The sequence below is a fragment of the Mastigoproctus giganteus genome, chromosome 6 (genome assembly GCF_048544385.1).
Source record: "Mastigoproctus giganteus isolate SK-2022 chromosome 6, ASM4854438v1, whole genome shotgun sequence".
In the NCBI taxonomy this organism is placed as follows: Eukaryota; Metazoa; Arthropoda; class Arachnida; order Uropygi; family Thelyphonidae; genus Mastigoproctus; species Mastigoproctus giganteus.
In genome coordinates, this window is record NC_143580.1 from 82,946,641 (window position 1) to 82,971,999 (window position 25,359).

General features: G+C 37.7%; 1 protein-coding gene across 1 annotated transcript in view; it reads left to right on the plus strand.

The window, feature by feature from the left end:
• Positions 1-24,022, plus strand: part of LOC150084442 (epidermal retinol dehydrogenase 2-like) — a 71,152-nt gene extending 47,130 nt beyond the window's left edge. The window contains exons 4-6 of the mRNA XM_090376233.1: positions 3,477-3,617; positions 21,937-22,062; positions 23,905-24,022. Of these exons, the coding sequence (XP_090232359.1) occupies positions 3,477-3,617; positions 21,937-22,062; positions 23,905-24,022 (385 nt within the window). The remainder of the gene's footprint in view (positions 1-3,476; positions 3,618-21,936; positions 22,063-23,904) is intronic.
• Positions 24,023-25,359: the final 1,337 nt, after the last annotated feature.

Here is a 25,359-nt window from a genome sequence, read left to right on the forward strand (position 1 = left end):
TCCTGAGCTGGATATCATCATCATTCTTCTCTCTCTCTCTCTCTCTCTCTCTCTCTCTCTCTCTCTCTCTCTCTCTCTCTCTCTCTCTCTCTCTCTCTCCCCCTCCCTCAGGATAACTTGGAAATTTTTTTTTGGCTGATGCAGCATAAGCCTTAGGCTTCCTTGCACTATATGGCTATTAATAATAATAATAATAATAACTGTAAAAGTGAATTAACTGTTCTCATGTGCCTTCTAAATTGTTCTGAAATAAGCTAAAAATGTGCACTTTTAAACCATGTTCTCTCATCAAAACAATAGTTGGAAAATTATTTAAAATTTGGACCCCGTTTCTATGATTAGGCCTTGATACACATGTACATAGGTAGTGTACATATCTACTACTGTATAACAATAATTAATGTACATATATAATTTACAAATTGATCTTACTGCATTATGCAAACAATGCAAAATGTACAATCTCCATTTGCTTGCTTAATACTGAAATATATGTTCTGAATTAGATTATACTATATTGTATTAGTAGAAATACATTCTTTTCGGCACCTCTGTAGCCAGGTGGGCAGGAGCAGCAGTGCGTAGCACACGCTTCTTGATTAAACTGGGGTTCGAGCCCGTGACCACAAATATGGAGGATGCAGAAACGTCAGGGAATGACCACCACATATCCCCGGAGCAATTTTGACTTCAGCAGTTGATTTCTATTAACTGTCAGTATAATGACCTTTTGATATAACAAAAGGTCATTATACTGACATTCTCATTCTCCCTTTTGGGGGTATGAGAATGCCAGTATAATCCGTTGAATCCAAAGTGTTTGCACCGGGTTTGGTGCCGGTACCCCAAACACTTGGGGTACTGGCATGTACCCCAAGTGTTTGGGGGTACATGCATTGGGGGGGGAAGAATATAAACTGCTGGAGTACATGTAGTATATATGTATATTTATTATTTAATATTTAAAACATATCTTCAGTGACCAGGGTTCAAGCCCGTGACTACTGCATACGGTGCTGTTTCTTATATTCTGTCTATCGTGTGAACTCCTCTGATCGTTTGGTCGTCCCGGAGTATAAACAGAAAATTTATTTATATGTATATTTATGAATGTTATAATAAGAGAATGTGAGAAAACAAAATAAGAAACAAAAGGAAATATTTAACATGTAAATACTAATAGTCAGTTCACAAAAACCACATTACTGGCAATAATCACAATTTAATAACATGAAAATCGCCAATTAAAATTCAAAAAATCATACAAAGTATAATCAAACATGCAAGTATGTATTTATAATAATGGTATTATTCTTTGCTTTTCCTTTGCATGTGTATCAATCATTTAATTTATTAATTCTTCCAATAACTCATTCAGGCTTTCTAAGCTCCATGCAACTTTGCAATATTACAGTACAGATACATATATAATAAAAAGATTATAAAATGTATTGTTTATCGGCTGCGACCAAACCGTCTTGTTTGCAGTATACAAAGGAAAATGACTTACAAGTAGAATCTTGCTATGAAAAAAAAAACAAATAAACGGAAAGTGAAACTGCTGATGATTGAAATAGTGGCTGCAGTAGACTCCTCTCTCTGCCTAGACATCATTTAGCCCTTCCCCTGAAAGCCACGAGACACTCTAATTACAATATTCTGAGAAACCAATGAGGAACATCACTGAGGAACCAATTCAGGTGAACCTATTCACGGCCTGTGATCTAGGCATTGTCTTTTACAATATACAAACAAACAATTAGTCGCAAGTAGACCATGAATGGATTCTTCCTCTTGCTCAGAATAATTGTCTGAGAGCGCATAAATTCATATTGAGGAAGGACAGTTGTAGGATGGATGTGCTAAAGTTTGCCTTTAGCCAGCAGGTGGTTGACTGCTGGAACAAACTTCCATCTGTTGTTGTAGAAGTTGTTAGCTTAAATAGATTCAAGGCAGAACTAGACAAACATTTGGAGCGAGTGGATGGGTGAAATAAGGGGTATTTTTTTTTTTTTGGCTGATGCTATATAAGCTTGCTTTCTTGCATCATGTGCCTTTGCTAATGTTAATTTGTTTGGAACACTTTAAATTGATGGTTTGTGTGAAAATAAAGGGAACCCAAAAACCATAAAACAAAAATGCTGACACTTTAAATAATGGCTTTTAGTTACGATTTGTGCAGCTAGAAATATTGGCCATTTAATTATTTTGAAATTTTCATGTCTTTTGAATTTTCGCAATTTATTTTTGCTGTGTATCACCTAATGAGTTGATGTGAATTTTTATGTTGTATTTATTTGACACAAATTTATTGATTTCGTGTTTTATAATTACAACATTATGTAAACTGATAATATGGCCCCTAAACAGCACAGTAAGAAGAAAATTTCAATTAAAATTAAACAAAAAATGTGGGGAAAATTTCAAGGTCTCAGGTCTTTGAGCAAATATTAAAATAAAATTTACTGTTTTCAGCCGAGGGGGAATTTTATTCCCCCGTGCGTGAAACTCGCCCCCGGTCACACCCCTGGATTCAACACTGAACCCAGACCTCTTCAAACAAATAGTAGATTGTGATATATCATGCTGACTGGAGTGCCAAGGAGGGCAAGTAGGATCAGTATAAACAGAATATCTTGGAAATTTCAAGATGCTGGTGTTTCTTCTGTATTTGCAAGGTGGCTTCTTTAAGTTCCCTTGTTTACTCCACCTCTATGACATCGGTGTAGTAGATTAGTAATACACAAGAAGAGAATGGTCAGCAGAATTGCAGATCATTCTCTTTGTAGACAATGTCGTAAACAATCACTTGACACCAAGAAACAGCGTGCTTCCATCACTCCATATCAAGCTGCGACCAGTCAGTCTGTTAAAGTATTACATCCTGAAGGTGTGACCCTTTCGAGCATATAATTTACATTTCCAAAATTTTCTGATTCAAAAGTGAAAGGTGGCATATTTATTGGTCTATGGGTTAAGCAGATCTTGGTTTCACAAGAACCAGAATATAAAATGATTGGTGCTAAGCAAAATACATGGCAGACATTTGCCTTGTAATGAATTGCTTTCTTGATAACATTTAAGAGTGAAAATTACAAAGGACTAGATGAAAATTATGGATAAACAGGATGCAGAATGGCATTCAGATTCCATTACTTGCACTCTCACCTGGATCTTTTTCAGACCAAATCCTGGAAATGTAAGTGGAAGAGATTCCACCAAAGATCTAGTCAACGAAGAAGAGGTACCAATGTAGGTAGAATGAATCTATGGTGTGTGTGTGGCTTCATTCTACATACATTGGTACCTCTTCTTCATTTCAAACAAACATGTTCAAATGTATATTTTTAAGGAATTTTTTGGATTAACTCAAGGAGGGTTAATCAAATCACATTGTAAAATAACTAGTGGAATTAACTATTATCTTTTAAAAATCAGAAATTTAAAATTAACTCAAACTTTTTCCCCTTTTGTAGTGCTTCAAAATTTGCAATTATGGGTATGATGTCAGCTTTATCAGAAGAATTAGTTTTCCTTCAGAAAAATGACTGCATTCACTTAACTGTTGCTTGCCCATTGACTATAAATACTGGACTTGCACACAAGCCCATAACAAGGTATTTCTGTGAATTACATATTTTTCTGCATTGTAATTGTAAATAATTTAAAAAATATCCTCATTGTGTTTTGTGATCCACAAGTATCTGACATGTTGCAGATCAGTTTGTGGAGCACGTCTTAGGTCAGATAAATTTCAAAATGCAATTCTCTGTAGTTATAAACTTAATTTTGTTCTCAACAGAAGCTAAGAAATATATTTAATAGGAAGTAAAGCAAATTGTAAATTGAGAATTCTGAATGAAATAAAACCCTTGTAATTAATATTACAGTCACAAGCCAGAAATGGAGTGATAAAAATTAGAAAATAATTTACTATCAGAAAATTTAACATAATACTTTTATATAAACATGAAAAAAAAAATCATGTCAGTTCCATTTAAGCAATTATTCTGACCTTATGGTTATTACTGGTTGCAAAGGAGTAGAATTCTTTTTAGTATTTACTCTCATTTGTGTGTGGAATATCCAGAATATATCTGTTATTATTATTACCTAGCCAACACGATTTTGACCTCCAAGAACTTAAATACTGTTTTTAACCACTTTTTACGTGTAGATTTCAAAAATCACCATGATAGTTTCACATCATGTCACAGTTATTAAAAATAGAGGGAGTTATGTTTTACCAAGATGTGCCATTTTTGCATAATCTAGCCAGTAATGTATGACATACTGATTTATTTTAATAGATATAAGCTAATTCTCTTAATTTTAGCAATTTATTCTGGCCTCTGTTTTCTTGTGATAAACATAATGAGACTTCTACTAGTGGTTCTTAGTTCAAGGATAACTATGGTTCAGGACTTAAATTTGCCGAAAGAACAAGCTGAACTGTTAGGTTCTAGGTTACAGCAGTGGAATATACTCTCAGCAGGACCAAAGATTTCAGTGTTTCGAAAAAGACATGAAAAGTTTTCGAAATATTTTGTTATGGAGAACAGTATGTGTTTATGCAAAGACATTATTGGACTTCTGAAAAAACTAGGTGTTGTGCATAAGTCAGATGAATGGCATTTATTCATAGATGCCTCGAAATTAAGTTTAAAAGCAATTTTGCTTCAGCAGAACTTTTCCATTAGTTCTTGTGTTTCATTCAATTGGACTTAATAGTCATGAAAGCATGTCTAAGGTTCTACATGCTATAAAATACCAGGATTATGGTTGGAGCATATGCAGTGATCTTAAGGTTATTGGTTTGCTTGTTGGCTTGCAGGGGGGGGGTGGGTTTCAGCAATCAAAATGTTGTTTTTTTGTGTTTGTGGGACAGCCGTGCAACAGAAGAACATCATGTTGTGCAACATTGGAACCAGTGGGACAAGTTCATGCCAAGATAATGTAATGTAAAATATATTTCTTTAGTGAAATCAAACAAGGTTCTTCTTCCACCCCTGCACATCAAACTTGAATTGATGAAAAATTTTGTGAAGGGACTAGATAAAGAAGGTAACAGATTTGAATACTTGAGAAGTGTGTTTCCTAATTTAATATATGCCAAACATAAGGAAAGAATTTTTGTAGGACCCCAAATTAGAAAACTCCTGAAAGACTATGTATTTGAAACCCAGTTAAAGGAGGTTGAATTACAGCTTGGTGATCACTGAAGGTGGTAGTACATTGTTTTTTGGATAATAGGAAAGAAGAAAACTATGAAATGTTGGTATCTAATTTACTCGAGTGCTACAAAAACATGGGCTGTCAAATGTCATTAAAAATTAATTTTCTTCATTCCCACCTCAGAATTTTTCCCTGAAAGTCTTGGAGATGCGAGTTCTTAACAAGAGGAGCAGTTTCATCAAGATATTTCCTAGATGGAAAAGGGGTACCAAGGTTGCTGGGATCCTGTAATGATGGGGGATTACTGCTGGTTCCTTTGAGGGAGAGTAAGCAGGAATACAAGAGAAAATCCCTTAGTAGCAAACATTTTTATGGACAATTACAGGTATGCTGATTATATATTATCGAAATGCAATAGATTGTCGAAGTAATGGCACCCCAAATGAGGGAACATTCGAGCTAATGGCACATTGAGATCAGATGTTTGCATACAGTGTAGATGTTTTGCAGCGCAGAAAAAAGAAAACAGCAAGTCAAGTGATTACTATATTTGTTTATGTTCGCCATTTTGAAAATAAATTCTGTACTGATATCACAGGTTATACCACTGTTTTACATTTATTTGAAATTACAGACCCCTCACTATGGTTCCTAAAGTTAATAAACCTCATAAAGATATATATATATTTTTTTTTTGGCTGGTGCTGTATAAGCTGCTTTCTTGCATCATATCCCTCTGCTAATGCTAATCCAAACTATTACATTAGGGTCACCCGGAAACTTAATTCATATACCCATGTGTATTGTGTTTGTAAATTGCATGTTTTTTTTCTGGTCGATTTGCAATGTTTTGTTGGACAAAAATCCCCAGTTTCTGGGGGAAAACCTTGCTATCTTTCTTTTTTTTTTTTTTCTTTCATGAAAACCCAAAACATGAGAAGTATTAGAACCTATAGTACTTAGTACCATTCTTGGGTTGGAGGTTAAGAAGATGAAAGAAGATATTTGTTGACAGACTTGAACTTCTGTAGAGTGTACGAAGGAAGGTTGTTCCAAAAAAATGGCCGTTGAATGAATAAATGAGGTAGATGATTCTGGGAGTTTGAAATCTAGAAGCCTGAGAGGGGTTTTGGGGGAACCGCCCCAAATGTCGGAATAATATTCCATGGTAGGGTGGATTTGCGATTTGTACAAAGTGAACAGCTGTTTGGAAGAAAATTAAGACTGAGAACAAAAGAGAAAACCAAGTTTTTTTTTTAGATACAGAGAAAGCAATACTTGTAATGTGCTTGTGCGAAGAGAGATTAGAAGTCAGAGTAATCCCCAAAAGAGATATATCATCTTGCTCAGAAATCGGAGTGTCACCAAAGATAAGCATAGGAGCAGAAGAATCCTTTTTGTGAGATATAAGACAAGACTGAGTTTTAGAAGGATTGAAATCAACTAAGTTGATTTTTGTCCCACTGGAGATCAGCATTTAAGGAATTCATAGCAGATATTTGAGAAGTTGAAGCTGATTGAGCAGGGCAAGGTTTCTCAATCTGGAAAGCGGAATGTAATGTGCTATCATCGGCAAAACTATAGATAGGATTTCCAGTCAATGGAAGAAGGTAATTAATATACAAGAGGAAAAGAGTTGGGGAAAGAACTGACCTTTGGGGGATACCAGGATTAGTGGAGAAGTTAGAAGACTGAGAGCCATCACTCTCAGTGAGCGATCAGAGAGAAACTTGAATAACCAATTATGAAAACAGTTGGCAAACCATAAGATGGAAGCTTGTTTAGAAGACCTTTATGCCAAACATGATCAAAAACCTTTGAGATGACAAGAGTGCTTGTGTTTCACCGAACCTTTCCATTGCATTTGTCCATAAATGCGTAACATAAGCCAGAAAATCACCAGTGGATCGACACCGATGGAATCCATACTGGTGATCGTTGATCAGACAGAAGGTTTCTAGGTAGTTTAAGAGTAGGCGATTAATTGATCCTCCATTACTTTATAAAGAGTAGAAATAATTGCAATGGGACGATAATTGGATGGGAGGAATTTGTTACCCTTTTTAGGAACTGGTTGGATATGAGCAAATTTCTAAGCAGAAGGAAAAACACCTTTTGGAATAAGAAAGTGAAAAAAAGGTGGCAAAGAACAGGAGTAAGTTCAGGAGCACAGGTTTTGAGAACAAGTGCAGAAATACCATCAGGACCTGGAACTTTCCGAGCATCAAGTTTCATCATAATCCTTCTAACATCCTTTTGATGGAAGACCACAGGAGGCATTGAACGTAGTATGTTGGAAATGATGGGCGGTGTTTTATCAAGATCATTAATATATGAGTTGGAAGAAAAATGGATTGCTAGCAGGTCAGCTTTATCCTTGGCTGAAGTGACAACAGAACCATCTGGTTTTGACAGAGGTGGGAGCAGAGATGGGCAAAATTTGCAGCCAATAGCTTTGGTAAGAGACCAGAATGCTCAGCTGCCATTAGGGAAAGACACAAGTTTTTTACACTTAGACTGTTCAAAATGTAGTTTGGGCTGATTTGTAACTGCTTTACAATTGTTGCAAGCTTTGGTGTAGGCAGAAAATGAAACATTGGAAACAAGCCAATTACGATATGCAACATTCTTCTCTTGAACAGCCTTAGCACATTTATTGGAAACCTAAGGTTTAGATAAAGGACAAGATTTTAAAGTGGAGTGTGGAATAAAGGATTCTTTTCCTACAAGAATAATTTCACTGACACGATCTGAGCAAACATTGACATCAGAACTTTTGAAACAGTAATCCGACCAAGCAAAAGAAGAAAAGAAATCTTGCAGGTCATTCCATTTTGCATTCTTGTAATGCCAAACAACACGAGGTTGGGAATAGCCATGAAATAAAGGTTCCATTGGAGAAGAGATAATCACCAAGTTGTGATCTGAGGTGCCTAAAGGACAACTCACTTTGACCTTGTACTTAGAAAGGTTGTTTGTGAGAAAAAGATCAAGCATGTTGGCTGTATGGTTAGGATTGTCTGGTATTCTGGTAAGTAAATGAACAATCTGTGTGAGATGATTAGTAATTGCAAAAGCCTCAGCATCTCAATGAGCTGGGTCTGTAGAACTAGAAAATTAAAGCCAGCTGGATTTGTGAACAGTAAAATCAAGAAGGAAAATTACGTCACTGTTAGGCAAGTTGGACTGGAGAAAGTCAAGTTGCAAAGAGAGGAAATCAAAGAGCTCCAAATCTACACCTGAGACCAACTAACTCAGCCAGAGAGAAAAAAAAACCCATCAAATTTACTCGTGTCATGGATGGGATTCAAACCTGAGCCTTTTCCACCCGGTGTGGAGAGGACGGTGACAATATCACTGTGCTACCGTGCAAACTAAACATGATATCATAAAGAAAATAGAACAGTACATAAGCAGGAGTGTATTAATTTCAGAATATAACATTGGATCGTCAAAATGTTTGTTTTTATGTGTAGTTAATAAAATTGCATTCTTAATCTCTCTATTTCTTATTTAGCCTCATTATTTCTGCATTAAATATATTAAAAATAAAACTTTCTAGATAACGGAATAATTGAAATAACAGCACCTTAAATCTCCAAAGGTGCCGTTATTCTGCTATAATTCTGTTATAATTATTTTGCAATGATTTATGATATTTTTTCTGAAATTAAAGAGTATAATTTTTTTTTACGAAGAAAGGCTTAAGTTTTGCGAATTACAGTGTCTGGAAACTAGGCACCAGCGAGGTGATCTGATAGAGGTGTACAAAGCCTTGAATGGTTTGAGCATGCTCAATGCTGATGGGATTCTTCCTCTTGCTCAGAATAATCACCTGAGAGGGCATAAATTTAAATTGAGGAAAGACAGATGTAGGATAGATGTGCGGAAATTTGCCTTTAGCCAGCGGGTGGTTGGTAGGTGGAACAGACTTCCATCCCTTGTCGTGGAAGTTGATAGCTTAAATAAGTTTAAGGCTCAGCTGGACAGGTATTTCGAACGAACAGAGGGGTGAAGTGGAAGTGGTTATTTTTATTTATTTATGTTACTTTTTTTTTTTTTTTTTGGCTGATGCTGCATAAGCTTGCTTTCTTGCATCAAATGCCTCTGCTAATGCTAATAATATATAACCCCAGGGGCTCATATCTGGTGAGTATGGGCTTGGCACACCCAGGGTCCTGAGCTGGATATCATCATTCTTCTCTTTCTTGGTGATTCCCTTCTTTTTCTGACTCTCTCTCTCTCTCTCACACAGGGTAACTCGGGAATTTTTTTTGGCTGGTGCAGCATAAGCCTCAGGCTTCCTTGCACCATATGGCTAATAATAATAATAATAATAATAATAATAAATGAGAAAGTATATTTTTTTTATGCTTGTATTATAAACTTAAATTATATGTATATATCTTTTTATTTAACATTAAATGTTAGTACATCTTTTGATGTAGACGTGATAGAGACTTTTCATGGTGTTTTTTGAAAACAGGCCTTTATTTCCTCCCAAATCACTTATTTTCATTGTAGAGGTATGACAATTTTTTTTTTTTTTTTTTTTTTCTAGTATTATTAGTAGTAGTACTGGCAAATGATGCACAAAAGCAAACTTATACAGCAACAGAAAAAAAAAAAAAACCACTTGCCAACTTATCTGACAAGGTCAACAATGGTCATTAGCTGTGTTGATCGCTGTTATATGTGCTCTTGTTAAATGCATTTATAAATATGGTTTTAAGGTGTTTTTTTTTTAATTCTTTTGTGGAACTCGGGTACAGTCTGATTAATTTCATCAGTTTTCTCTATTTCTAAATAAGAAAAGGCAATATTTTTATTTTAATTTACAAATAAGTCTGTTTTGCATTCTTTGTTCTAACTGTCAATTCCAGCTGCCTGTGCTTTAGCATAGCGCTGGTATTTGAAAGTTTGAAGAGCAGTTTTTAAATTTTATAAGTTACGGATGCAGGAAACTTTAATTAGGTGGAGGGGTTTGTCTCACTGATTGGTTATATCTAACTTTGGGAAAAATATAGAATTTTAAAGACTTGAGTTTTAATTAGTAAAGGCATACACAGCCGTTTAAAAAAAAAAAAAAAAAAGTTTGTCAAATGGAGTAAGATTCACATAGGGGTGGTCTGACATGTGATGAAATTTCTGGTGTGGAACTGGAGGATGTTGTTGATTTTACAATTTTTGAAACAAAGGAGTCTAATGTAGTAGTAGTAGTGGCATGTGATGCAAGAAAGCAAGTGTGTGAGCTTATGCAGCAGCAGCCAAAAAAAAAAAAAAAAAAAAAAAAAAATTTCACACAACCATTCCCTCTAAATGTTTGTCCAGTTCCTCCTTAAATTCATTTAACCTATTAACTTCCACAAAGACAGATGGAAGTTTGTTCCACCAATCAACTACCCGCTGGCTAGAGGCAAACTTCCACACATCTATCCTACAACTGTCTTTCCTCAATTTGAATTTATGCCATCTCAGGTGATTATTCTGAGCAAGAGGAAGAATACCATCAGCATTGAGCATGCTCAAACCATTCAAGCCTTTATAGACCTCAATCAGATCACCGTGCAGGTGCCTAGTCTCCAGCCACTACAATTTGCAGACTTAAATTGCAGTGGCTGGAGACTGGAGAGGCTTAAATTTGCAATTTAAGCCTCTATTGGCAAGAGCCCTTCATTCCCCTCATCAATCTTGTTGTCCTCCTCTGTACACGCCCAAGCAAATCTACACCCTTCCTAAAATGAGGCCTCCAGACCTGTATGCAGTATTCAAGGTGTGGCTTGAGAATCACCTCCTTTTCCCTGCTAGCAAAATTCCTATATATCATTGACAAAACCCCATGACCTGTTCCTGGCAGCCTGTCCGTATTGCTCAGAAAACTTCATATCTGACTGCATAATTATTCACGGGTCTTTTTCATTTTCTACAAGTTTAAGTGTAGTACCACACAGTTGGTACGTTTCTCTGGGGTTACTTCTACCCATATGCAGTACTTTGCATTTGTCGAGGTTAAACTTCAGTTGCCACTTCTCAGCCCATCCGCCCAAATTTTTTAGATCCTGTCGCAGTAGCACCATTTTAGATCCTGTTGCCATTAACAACCCTTCCAACCTTTGTATCATCTGCAAACTTTGACACTAAGCCTTATATACCTTCATCAATATCATTGATAAATATACAAAACAACAGTGGACCCAACACCAAACCCTGTGGGACTCCACTAATAACATTAGTCCACAAAGAGCAGCACCAATTGATTCTGTCCTCTGTCTTCTCCCACTCAACCATACTTTTATCCATTGTAGCAACTTACCCTTAATACCATTTTGCTCCAATTTGTACAATAGTCTTCCATACGCAACAGTGGCAAAAGCTTTCCTGAAACCCAAGTAAATGATATAAAAATTATTTTTTGCATCCAGTTCCTTTGTAGCCACATCATAATAGCCAATCAAATTTGTCAGACCAGACTTTCCCTTAACAAACCCATGCTGTCTCTGAATTATTGCTGCAGTCTTGTCTAGATGATCCTGCAATGCATGTTTAACCAGTGACTCCATTATTTTACCTGGAACAGAAGTTAAACTAACTGGTCTGTAATTACTCATGTCACTCTTCAATCCCCCCTTTGTGAATTGGGGATACATTTGCACATCTCCTGTCCGTGGGGACCTTCCCTGAATCCAAGGATGCTCTCATAATTATAGCTAAGGGATTTTTTTTTTTTTTTTTTTATGTAAACCCTAAACACGAGAGGTATTAGAGCCTATAGTACTTAGTACCGTGCTTGGGTTGGAGGTTGAGAAGACGAAAGAAGATATCTGTTGACATTGTACTTGAACTTCTGTAGACTGTAATTTTCACGAAATACGTATGAAGGAAGGTTGTTCCAGAAAACGGCAGTTGAATGAATAAACGAGGAGATGAAAAATTGGTTCTGTGAGTTTGAAGTTGGACAGTAAATGGATGTTGGCTGGTTGCGGCACGTGTTCAGATTGGTTTGAAAGAGAGAGCAGGAATTATAGAAGCCAATTCAGAAGAACAGTGCCCATAGAGGTATCTGTAGAAGAGGCATGCAGCAGAAACAGTACGTCTATGAGACAGCGAGTGGAGAGACTCTGTTAGAGATGAATCATTAATTAACCTAACTGCCCTCTTCTGAATGGAATCAAGAAGCCTGAGAGAGGTTTTGGGGCGCCACCCTAGATGTGGGAACAATATTCCATGGCAGGGCGGATTTGCGATTTATACAGAGTGAGCAGCTGTTTGGAAGAAAAGTAATATCAGAACGGACATACAGGCGGGCCTCGATTAATTCGTCCCGCGAGCGCATTGCGCAAAACGGAAATGTGTTAATCGAATATCATAACCAATAGGAAAAATTATAATTGGTCCTTGACCTTCTGGAATGTCCATAAAGAATCTTAAAAATAACTTTTTAACTGTATATAATGTAAAAGATAATGAAAATAATTATGGAATTAAATGTTTATTGCATAAAACAGGGGTTCTTAAACTCTGCTCCGCGGAATATTTAAAATTTTCGGGGAAACACAGCGATACTCGACATCTGTCGGACACCGCGCGAACTACTAGCTCGAGGTAGTTCACAGTTTCAGCATTTCTTATAAAGTTGTTTGGACCTAACTACTAAACAAAACTGTTAGGTATTTCTTTTGTTCTGGGTGCACCTTGAAAAAATTACTGAGACATTAAAGGCGTCGTGAACCGAGAAACTTTGGGAACCTCTGACATAAAATATACAATGAAGAAATTACTGTTGTGGAAATATTTTTTTTTATGAAAACCCCAAACACGAAAGGTATCAAAACCTATAGTACTTAGTACCGTGCATGGGTTGAAGGAGACGTATGGGGGGAGGGGGATGCCAGAAACTTTGCTCTAGAGACTAAACATGGGTTTCACCACTTCAAGCCTCCAATAAGCAAAGCGGTGGTATTTCACCGGTTGATGAAAGCCATCTACCACCTATTGAACAGTGTTGACGTTCTCTTTTCATTAATCAATTTCCGATAGCCGACAACAATCTTCTCTGGGCCCTGGCGAAATAAATATCGCAAAGAACATCAAACCTTTTGTTTGAGGTTCTATGCGATACGAAAGATTTTTCATCTAATTCTTTTACCGTTATCTCCTTTGCGGTAACATTTTCATCTGGCTCATTTAAAATTTTGAATTTTTAAATGCAACTCTGCATTGACTTTATTAGCAGGAGACAACCACGTCTTCTTCTGATGGTTGATGGAACACACCGAGGCAGGCAGCAGGCAAACGTTTGTTTATTGACCGTACGACTCGCGGTAAGCTTAACGCACGATTCAAATCTTTTTCAACTATCGTATAAAAAAAAAAAAAAAAAAAAAAAATCACGTTAACTGGAAATTTGCATTGTGTAAAGTGAAAAGTGGTATCATTTTTCAAATAGCGTTAACTGAATATCGCGTTAATCAAACTCGCATTATGTGAGGCCTAGCTGTATGCACAAGTACCACCTTTGAGGTGAAAGGAATCATACAGCGAATAATTTGGGCATTTGAGATGAGCAGTAGTTGAATCAACTGATAATTGAGATTCTGTCAGAAAAAGTACATGGGGTTTGGCAGACTGCAAGTGGAAATGGACATCGTTGGGATTAGAATTGAGACCACGTATATTTGTGAAATGAATTAGGAAGTGCTTGGGAGGTTTGCTTACTTCCTTTGCCACCTCCTTTAATATAACTGGATAGATCCATCCATCCCAGGTGCCTTTCTTATGTTTAACTTATACAATTTCTCCTCCACTTTGTTCTCAGTTATTACAAAATCATTAAGCACGCTGCTACAATTTGATAACCTTCTGGCATTTTCAAACCTTAATAACTCCTTGTGTATGAATGTAGATGCAAAATACTCGTTCAGTTGGTTTGCTATCTGAGCAGTATCATCAACAGTCGAACCATCGATATCAAGTGAACCAATCAGATTCATCCCCTTCCCTTTAGAGTTTATATAAGTAAAGAAATCCTTGCTGTTTTTCTTAGCATCCTTTGCCAAAGATTTCTCGTAATCTGCCTTCGCCTGCCTAACCTTCTTTGTGACTTGATTACAGACTAGCTTATATCTGCCATAGGCTTCTGTGGCGCCTGATAATTTATATGCATCCCATGCATTTTTATTCTTTGCCACGAGTCTCGTTAGTTCGTTTGACAACCATTTAGGCCTAAACCGTGAACAATATTTCTTGATAGGTATGAAACTTTTATTAGCTTCCACAATTAATTCCTTGAATGCTTTCCACTTAGAATTTGTTGTTAGTAACATCATCAGTTGAGAGACATGTTGGTAGAGAGACCACTAAGTGAGCAAATTTTATGCATAAATTGAGGAAGAATTGGAATTCTTCACGCAAGCTGGATCAAAATATATCACAAGGAAAACTGTCAAAGGGTGTAAGCAGAAAATCATCTGAGGCATCTGTCTCTGGAGGTGCGGGTGAGAAAACGATGTGATGGGAGGAGGTTCTCTCAGGTTAACACTCTCACATTGGCAGAATTGGATAGTCAGAATGATAGGGATGACAAGGGTACTGCACTTTTGCCAGGAAGAAAGTTCAGTTGGATCATTGTGTTCAACATGCAGTAGGTCTCCTGTTTTAAGAAGAAGCAATAGGAGAAAAGTTAAGATCAGTACTCCTGAGAATGATTGGGATAAGGAATTAAGTTAAGAGAAATGTTCAGTGTGATATGGATTTGACTGAGGAAAATAAAATTTCTTCAGTGAAAATTGAGATAGGAAATGACGGCGCCTCCGTAGCCAGGTGGGAAGGAGCAGCAGTGCGTACACACGTTTCTTGATTAGACCGGGGTTCGAGCCCGTCACCACCAAATACGGAGGATGCGGAAAGGTCAGGGAATGACCACTGCATATCCCGGAGCAATATGGCCTTAGTTGCTAATGCTCCTAAAAAAAAAAAAAAACCAAAACCAATAGGAAATGACACTGAAGTAAGTATCTTGTTGCCATGTTTGAAGGGAATTAGGAACGAAAACACTATGCAGCATAGTAGAAAGCAGCATGTCAGTGACAGCCATGTGTATTTCAGCCAGATTGATAAACAAAGCCATGCTGAAGCTATTACTGACCAAGGAGAGGGTATCAAGTCGAAAAGAAAAACAAGGTCACAAAGAGAACCAAAAGAAGACAGCATATAGAGTTTGCGAAAAATATTGATCCAACCCTCCCAGATGGCCCAGTGCTTCAAGTCCTGACCCTTCGGAGCCAACTAGAAAACCTAATGAGAGTCCAGCAGCCAAATTTCCACTGCACTGTGTGGAGAGATATTAGGCCTTTGGACTAAACTTTATTGAATGTACATCTTGAAGCAGAGAAAAATGCAGCAAGATTAGAGGCATATCTTGTTTGTAGAGGAAACCAAATGCTACAGCGTACCCCTATCTACACTGATGCGCTGAGAAATCCGGCACAAAACTCTACATCCACCTCAAAACAACCACTGCAGAATACAAAGGTGTTCCTTCCAAAACCTAACCTTGTGGTGCTGAAACATGCCACAGAGGATGCTCCAAAGACAACTGAAGAAATTAAGACTGCAGTTATAACCAACTTGAGTGGAGATATTAAAACAACCAAAATCAAATTGATTAGGAAAGATTGCCAGAAATACCAGCATAATAATCAAAACAGAAACCAAGGAGGACGCAGCCCACATACTGACTAATATGAGAATCAAATCACTATGACTGGTAGCTGAGACACCCAGAAAGAGAGCACCCTTGATCATCATTTATGATGTTGACAGAGAACTCACACCAGACAAACTCGAAGAAGAGCTTTTCCACAGCAATTTGCACAACCATTTCCCAGACTGTGAAGCAGAAACACTAGTCTTTGCAAAATATCAATTTCTGACTCTGGCGAGCCAAACTACCACGCAACTCTAGAGATGCATTAACAGCTACCTTGCTGACAGGAATATCATTGTAACCCCCCCCCCTTTTGCCAAGTATCGAGGCCAGTTCACCAAGGCTGTCCACAGGGCTCTCTGTCTTAGGGCCCTGCTCTAGAACTATGTGTTTGACGAATTTCTGAACATTGACTTGAGAGAAGTACACTTGCAGGCCTATGCAGACTACCTCATTCTGATGCTGGGAGAAGACTCCTGGAAACCCATGCCAACAAGCCATAACAACCCTATAACCATAAGCCTGGGAATACCACAATCAATGGTACATCTCACTGGCAAAGACCTGCTCCGTTCTGCTGAAGAGATCGTTTGCTCCAACCAGACCCCTGCAAATTAGAATCCATGGCACAACTATAAAACTACTAAGCCAAATCAAGTATCTTGGAGTCATAATAGACACAAACCTATCCTTCCTTCCCCACCTAATTCATGCTCAGAAGAGAATAACCAACTATACTGCTCTGGTGGCAAGGGTGACCCAACATTACTGGGGTTTGAAAAAGCGCACCCTGTCACTATTTTACAAAGCGATCTTCATTCCTGCCATATTATTATTATTATTATTATTAGTATTATTATTACTTTAATTATTATTATTATTATTATTATTATTATTATTATTATTACTTTTATTATTATTATTAGCCATATGGTGCAAGGAAGCCTTAGGCTTCCTTGCACCATATGGCTAATAATAATAATAAAAACTTTACACTTTACTTAATGATTGCCTTCCAGTAGAAGTTTTAAGGACATCTTGACTATGTCTTTCCTTATGTGAGTGAATGGTCACAGAGTATCACATCACATCACTCAAACTGATATATGACCAGTGTTATAAAGTCATCCTTTTAAATTCATATATTTACTCCAGGGGCTCACATCTGATGAGTATGGGCTTCGCACACCCAGGGTCCTGAGCTGGATATCATCATTCTTCTCTTTCTTGGTGCTTCCCTTCTACTTCTGACTCTTGTTTCTCTCTCTCTCTCTCTCTCTCTCTCTCTCTCTCTCTCTCTCTCTCTCTCTCTCTCTCTCTCTCTCATTTTTTTTTGGCTGGTGCAGCACAAGTCTCAGGCTTCCTTGCCGCATATGGCTAATAATAATAATTAATGGGTGCGATGGCCCATTGGTTAAGACACTGGACTACCAGCCTGATGGACCCAGGTTCGAATCCCACATTGGTGGAAGTGAACGCGGCTCTATTACGCTGGGAGACCGATATAATACTAATATTAAATGATTTAAAAAAAAAAAAAAACCATTGCGAGAGTTACCCATTGGACTTACCTTCCCCAAAGGTTGGAGTGATGGCTGGGGTAGATGGTGGCGCCATCTGGTGTCACTCGTGAGAACTAAATAAATAAATAAACCACTGGACATAAGCCGAAGCTAAACAAGTACACCTCCATAGATGGATGATTTTGCAGATAAATATTATTCATACTGCATCGATTGTGGCACAGGATAAAGTCACTCGCGTTCAGACCTTAAGCAGAGGGGTCAGCTCGAAAAGTTGGAGACTGTCTCCTGAGCAAGACAGTGGAGCAAGTGCCATTGTCCCCCGGTAAGGCTACCACAAGAGAAGGGCAAGGCCATCCAGCCCCACCAACTGGAAGTGTTTCCTGCACAACTGCGCTAGTAAAAACCTAGGAAAGAAGAAAACGCCAAGACATCAAGTGGAGCATTGAAATGAATACATACATACATACATCATGCGAGCATACTATGAAATTACCAGGCTAAAGACCGATATGACAATATATAGATTCCGACTACATACCAAGTGGTTGGAACGATACCCGGATATTCAGGTCGCTGAACGATTAGCAGACCAAAGAAGGACCATTGTCTCGAAGAACTTAATAGCTCCTGCCATCTTGGAAAGAATCAAGCAGGATGTCATTGATCTGCTACAAAGCACAAAGAATATGGTAAATATGGAACCAAAGGAGGAAGAGCATACCATGGAACCAGAGGAGGAACAACAAGAAGAAATACAACCCAGAGTAGCTGAAGTGGAAAGAGATGAAGTCATGCTATCCAGAATAGAAGATGAATGGAAGAAGGCCCTAACAGAATTTGAAGGAATGGACCCCACAAGAACCCACATGATACCTAAGCAGAGGCCAAATAAAAACCTGTGGAGAGTAACAGACCACCTCAAAAAGCAAATAATGCCACATTACCGTGACAACAATGGTGCAACGCTGGAGGCTATCCACACAGCCATATACTGTGCTGCCATAGCAGCCACTAGGATTAATGGAAAAGAAACGAGAGACCAGCAGTAGAAGAACCAAAAACAGAAGGAACCGCCAGCTTGGGAAAGAAGACTTCAGCAGAAGATAGAAGAATTAAGAATCGAGATAGGTCAGTTGACCCAATACCAACAGGGTAATAGAAGTAAAAATTGATTGGAAAGGTGAAGAGCATCCTCAAAAGAGACAGCGTCCACAGCAAACGTGAGACCAGAAATCACAAAATAGGAGAATACTTGGACACACTGAAGCAGAACCTCCTTGCACTCAGTAAGAGACTAAAAACAATCAAATTTTCGATGAGGACCAAAGGGCCTTCTACATGAAACTGGGTGAAGATGAGAAAGCAGGAAACGGACCACCCGAGAAGAAGAAGACGATCGAAGAATTCTGGGGAAATATCTGGAGCAGAGCAGTGAAGTAAGACATAACAGCAGAGCACCCTGGATAGAAGCAGAACGGAAGAAAACGAAGGACATACAACAGATGAGAGAGTGGGAGATTCGAGAAGAAGAAGTAAAACAGTCGATCAGGAACACCCACAACTGGCAAACCCCGGGAATTGATAACATCCACAACTATTGGTACAAGAATCTCGCCTGCACACACAAGCACCTATCAGAACAGTCCACTCGAATGATAAGGCACCCGTAGACAATCCTGAAGTTTCTCACTGAAGGAGTCACATATCTGAAGCCTAAAGATGAAGATACAAGAAACCCGGCGAAATACAGGCCAATCACCTGCCTCACAACAATGTATAAGATCCTGACCAGCTGCATAACTAAGAAGATATCAGACCACTTAGAGAGTCAGAACATAATGGCTGAACAGCAGAAAGGATGCAAGCGGAGGAGCAAAGAATGCAAGGAGCAATTAACCGTAGATGCTGCAGTTATGGAGCAAGCCTTCAATAAGCACCGCAACCTATACACGGCCTATATTGATTACCGCAAGGCCTTCAACTCCGTACCTCATAGCTGGCTAATAGAGACCCTGAAGATCTATAAGGTCAATCTGATAGTAACAAACTTCCTAGGAGCAACAATGGTGAAATGGAATACCACCAGTAAGGTCAAGAATATCACAACCAGGTCAATCCCCATTAGAAGAGGAATCCTTCAGAGAGATGATCTGAGCCTACTATGGTTCTGTCTAGCACTCAACTTGCTATGCACCATGCTCAACGGCAGCAAGTATGGATATAACCTCAAAGAAGGAAGAAAGATCCTGTACACCCTCACCCACCTGATGTATATGGATAAATTCAAGCTCTACACGGCAACCGAGAAGCAACTCAAGCAACTACTCCGGATCACCGAAGAATTCAGCAAGGACATCAGGATGGAATTTGGTCTAGAAAAATGCAAGACCCACGCACTGCACCAAGGAAAATTAGTTGGCCAAAACTACCAGCTGCTAACTGGTAAAGAGATCGAAGCTATGACAGAAGGAGAGACCTACAAATACCTTGGGATGATGCAGGCTGAGCAGTTAGAAACCAAGGAAATCAAGAAGTGCCTGACCGAAAAATATCATCAGAGACTCAGAAGCCTGCTGAAAGCAAAATTGAACGGAGGGAACACAGTTAAAGCCATAAACACCTATGCAGCTCTAATACTAACATACACATTCGGGGTCATAGATTAGACTAACAATGAGCTAGAAGATATCATGCGAAAGACAAGGACAATGATGACCAAGAGTTGCCAACACCACCCGAAGTCAGCCGTGGAGAAAATAACAATACCTCGGAAAGAGGGAGGAAGGGGCATGATAGACCTAGTAGAACAACAGAAAACAGCGATAGTTAACCTGAAGGATTACTTCGAGAACAACACAGCACCACTCCACCAAGCCATAAGGAAGATAGATAAGTGGTATACCCCACTCAACCTAACCGAGGAAACCCCTCCCACCCAGACAGTACAAGAAATGAAGTTAGAAAGGTGAGCAAAGTAGACACTCCAGATAACATTGCTTCCAATGCAATGCATGGCTCACAAGTGGGACGCTCTTTCCCGAGACTGAAGGATTCATGCTGGCCATCCAAGACCAGGTAACAAACACCAGAAACTATAGAAAATACATCGCAAAGTAGCCTGGAATATCAGATGACACATGTCGACGATGCCACCTGGCCTCAGAAACGATCCAACACATCACTGCGGAGTGCAAGGTGATCACCCAGACTGAGTACACTCACAGACACAATCAGGTAGCCAGAATAATACATCAGAAGCTAGCGAGGAAATACCAGTTGACCAAAGAAAGTGTACCATACTACAAGTACTAACCTCAGGCAGTACTAGAGACCCAAACCCACAAGGTGTAGTGGGACCGCACCATAATAACGGATAAGTCCATCCCGCACAACAGACTGGACATAACCCTTGTGGACAAGATGTAAAAGGCTACTTAACTGACTGACATAGCGGTGCCCAACGCTAGCAATGTCCAGAAAACCCATGAGGGAAAAATATAAGAGCAACAACAATAATAATAATATTCACAGAAGATGGACTCTCCAAAAACATCTTATTACAGTTCTCAATGTTTTTCATGTCATTTGATTTTTATTTTCAGCAAACTAGAATTATGTGCATGTTTTTTTTTTTTTTGGGGGATATTTTATTTCTTGTGATTTATTTCCTTCATTATTTTAACATTTCTTTCTAATCATCTTTCATCAGTATTACTGTTTAAAGGTCAGTACTCTAAACTAATAAGCTGCACCATATTTAGAAAATGACCAGTATTGATTTAAGAAAGGTGATATCCAACTCAGGATCCTGGGTTTCCAACCATAGCACACCCAGGGTCCTGAGGATATCATCCTTCTCTTTCTTGGTGATTCCCTTCTACCTCTGACTCTTGTTTTCTCTCTCTCTCTCAGGGTAATTCAGAAATTTTTTTTTTGGCTGGTGGAGCATAAGCCTCAGGCTTCCTTGCACTATATGGCTAATAATAAAGATTTTTTAGAAAATCTTTAATCTAAAAGCAAATTTAAAACTTAATAGAAGTCAAAATTATAAATCAAACTTAAAACTCAGTAAAAGCAACTGTAAAATTTTGGTTCTCCATGCATATTTCAAGTATAATTTCTTAGCAGCTTTATTTAACACCAAATTAAATTTTTGATATACAGTAGTTAGATACTAGCCACATAACGAGGGTTTAGTGTCAATCAACTTTAACTACAAAATCATTTTGTAGTAAACATTTTTGTAATTAACCAAGAAAAAGTCATTTGACATTTTCTGGGTTTACCAGAAATGTGCTTATAGCCCAAGCTAACTTATAAACTACCAAAGAAATATATTTCTACGACATGATATTGTCTCAAACTAAAGTTGTCCCAAAACAAAAATGCAATTTTGTAGTTAACGTTGTCTGACACCAAGCCCTCTATATATGACAAGGTACAAATAATTGGATGCAATTTTTTTTTTTTTTTTTTTTTTTTTTTTCAGTTAATGTTTGTATTCTTATATAGTATTTTATCCTGTTTTAGGTTTCCTCAAATATTTCCAATCTTGAAGGCTGATGAAGCAGCAAAGGCAGTGATAAATTCAATTTTGAAGAATGAGGAACAAGTAATAATTCCTGGTCGGGCTGCTGTGGTTGTGATGCTCTCAAGGTGACATTATAGCTTTTTGTTTGGTGCATTTTTAATAGTGAAGAAATTTTACATTTCTTTACATTTATGATTTACCTGTCTGCACTACTCTGTGTAATCCAGACAAGTAAATGTAATAACCTCCAAATCACTTTCTTTTTCTAATGTATTTAATTCAACTCCCCAAGGTGTATAAGTTATTTTGAGGTTTTTATCTCCCTAATGTGAGGCCTTGTACTCTGCATTATTAAAACAACTGCCACTTTTCTAACCATCCTTTGAAGCCCAAGTCATCCTGAATGAGCAGTCAAATACTTTGCTAGAATTTAAATAAACAACGTGAAAATTATATCCTACATTCAACTCATAAGTAACTGTCAAAATAGCTAATCAATTTAATTAAACCAAATTTTGCCTGACCTTTAACTTATGATATACATTTTGTTTCTTTACTGGAAGCTGGTGAACAAGACTGCTGTTTCTGGTAAGGTTGGATAATTGTACATTATGCAAACTTGATGAGGATGTAGGAAGATTTTTTTAATGAAGCTTAAATACCTACTGTAGGTCTCCAGATTCACTTGTCCCTTTGTCATTTAAAATAAAATGTGTACTCAAATTGCCTTTGTACATTAAATACGGTGAAGCAAAATACAGAGAAGTGTAACATATTATTATAGCTAATATTGGGTCAATTTGAGCCAGTGGCATATCAAATTTTTTTTTGATCCCCGGTGCAAAATTGAGTTCTTCACTGGGGCCAGCCAGGAATTTAGGACCTCTGTTATTAATTTTATTGGTTTAATATAAGAATGTCAGGGGTATTTAAGGGTCCCCTTTGTGGAGGACCTCTCTGCATTGTTGGTGCATTATAGCCTTAGTTGCTAATGCACCAATAAAACCCAACCAACCAACCAACCTCTGCATTGTACTAGTTTGCTATAATTTTCTTAGGGTAGTTTAGAACGAAAAAGACCTGGGGATAATTGAGCAGTCAGTTACGAATTTCTTTGAGCAGTGAAGACAGGCTTCCATAACAGCTGATGGGGGTTTTTGTCAGTGATATACAGGAATTTTTGCCAGCAGGGATAAGGAGGTGATCCCATTGTATAAGACAATGATTAGGCCACATCTTGAGTTCTGCATACTGATCTGGAAACCTCATTTTAAGAATGGTGTGGATCTATTGGTATGGGTACAGAGAAGAGCAATGAGATTAGTGAGGGGAACTCACTAATGGTGCTCTTACAAAGAAAGGTTTCAGTTCTACAAACTTCAATGTCTGGAGACTAGGTACCTACAAGAAGATCTGATTGAGGTGTTTTATGCTGTGAATGGATTGAGTAATTAATGTTGATGGTATCCTTTCTCTTGCTCAGGCTACACACGTGAGGAATCGTTAATTTAAAATGAGGAAGGATGGTTGCAGGATCGATGTGTGTAAATTTGTCTTCAGCCAGTGGGTATTTAATTGTTGGAACAAACTTTTATTTGGTATTGTGGAAGTGGGTAGTTTGAATAAATTTAAGGAGGAACTAGGCAAACTATTAGAGGGAATGGATATGTGATGTGGGCAGTGCGGTTTATTTATTTATGATTTTTTGGCTGATGCTGTACAAGCTTGCTTTTGCTTTCTTGCATCATATTGCCACAATACTAATAAATGTATACTATGCCTACTTGAATTTTTTTTTTTTTTTAATAAATGATGATAAATTTCAATTTTTAAACATATACCAAAAAGAATTAAGCAATAAAAAATACCAAATTTTTGGCCATAGTTAATGAAAAAACTTACATGTTAGTGATAATAAATAATAGCTGTTAGTTTAATGTACTCTATTTGCTTTTGTCTTTCAACAGGATTTTTCCTAAGAAGATAACCCAACTGTTTCAAGACTTTTTGAAGTATAGCATAGCTCCAAATAACCTACCTAGTCATCTAAATGAATTAGAAGGAAATTGCCTTAATGCAGGATAGCTGCAATTTACTGCTTTTGTATTAGTTAAAAATTTTACAAACTTTGAAGATTTAGGAAATATTTCTTTATAAAACTGTAAAATAATACAAAATGACTTTTCACTATATTTGTTGGTTCTGGGTGCCAAACAAACCTCAAGACCAAGGGTTTTCGCTGCAGCTTTCCTCTGAGTATTCTGGTGAATAAAGGTTTACTTTTTCTGAGTTGTAAAGGTCTTATTTCATTTCTGTAATCTAGATACTGTGTTCTTTCTCAAAGGATAAGAAAGAAGTTCCTAGAAAGGAAAGTCTCCTCTGTTGTTTTTATTTTGTTTACCAACCTGAATTACCCACTTGACTTCATTACTCCTGCCTCCCCATGGTGGGACCAGACCTGAGTGAAAAGACACTTCACTCAAGATTAGAGTCAAAAATGGATTAGTCTGACCATGGAGCAAGTGACTCCATTGGGTTAAATGTAAAGTAAAGTAAACAGCTCCTCTCAACTTGTACCTTCATTCTTGGTGATGCAGTCATTAATGAATCAGCCTGTTGAGAAATTATCCTCATTTTAGTTCAAAAGACTATCCTTGGTCAGCTCATCAAAAATGATGAAATGGTTACAGTCAGGCAATCTTTTAGTAGAAACCTCACAATATTATCTATTAGTATTAGTAATGGCCGCATGTGCAAGAAAGCCTATGGCTTATGCTGCACCAGCCAAAAAAAAAAAACCTGAATTAAACAATGATAAAAAAAACAAAACTAATAATTAATAAAAGAAAAGGAAATTAAACCTATCATCCTATGCATATCCCTCACCCGAAGGTACTATCCAGATGACTTTTGAATTTCCCCAAACTGTCAGCCTCTACCACCCATGTAGGCAACTTATTCCAGTAATTTATAACTCGCTGGCTAAAATAAAACTTCCTGCAGTCCAGTCTAAACATCTCCCCCTGAAAAAGAAATTAGAGAAGCTGTTAAAGACTATCTTTGCAGGATTATTAGTTGGTGTTATCCCACATAATACCCTGAATACATCCAAAGATGTTATTAGAGTGAGACTTACTATCCATCTCAGAGAAAAGCTTTCTCTCTAAGTTGAAAGAACAACAGGTGATATGCAGGCAACCCACGTATAACACATTACTTCTACAACACGGTTTCGCTCTAACATGATTGATAAATTGTGGCAATCCTCGTACAACACGGTACTTATACAATGAGGTTTCGCTCTAACACAGTTTGAGAATTGCTGGAAATCTTGCATAACACGGTATTTTTGAGCTTTGTGTTGGGGAAACCCTGCTATTATGTTTGATGTAATTTTCAATGTTTCCATTGCTTTTTGTGAA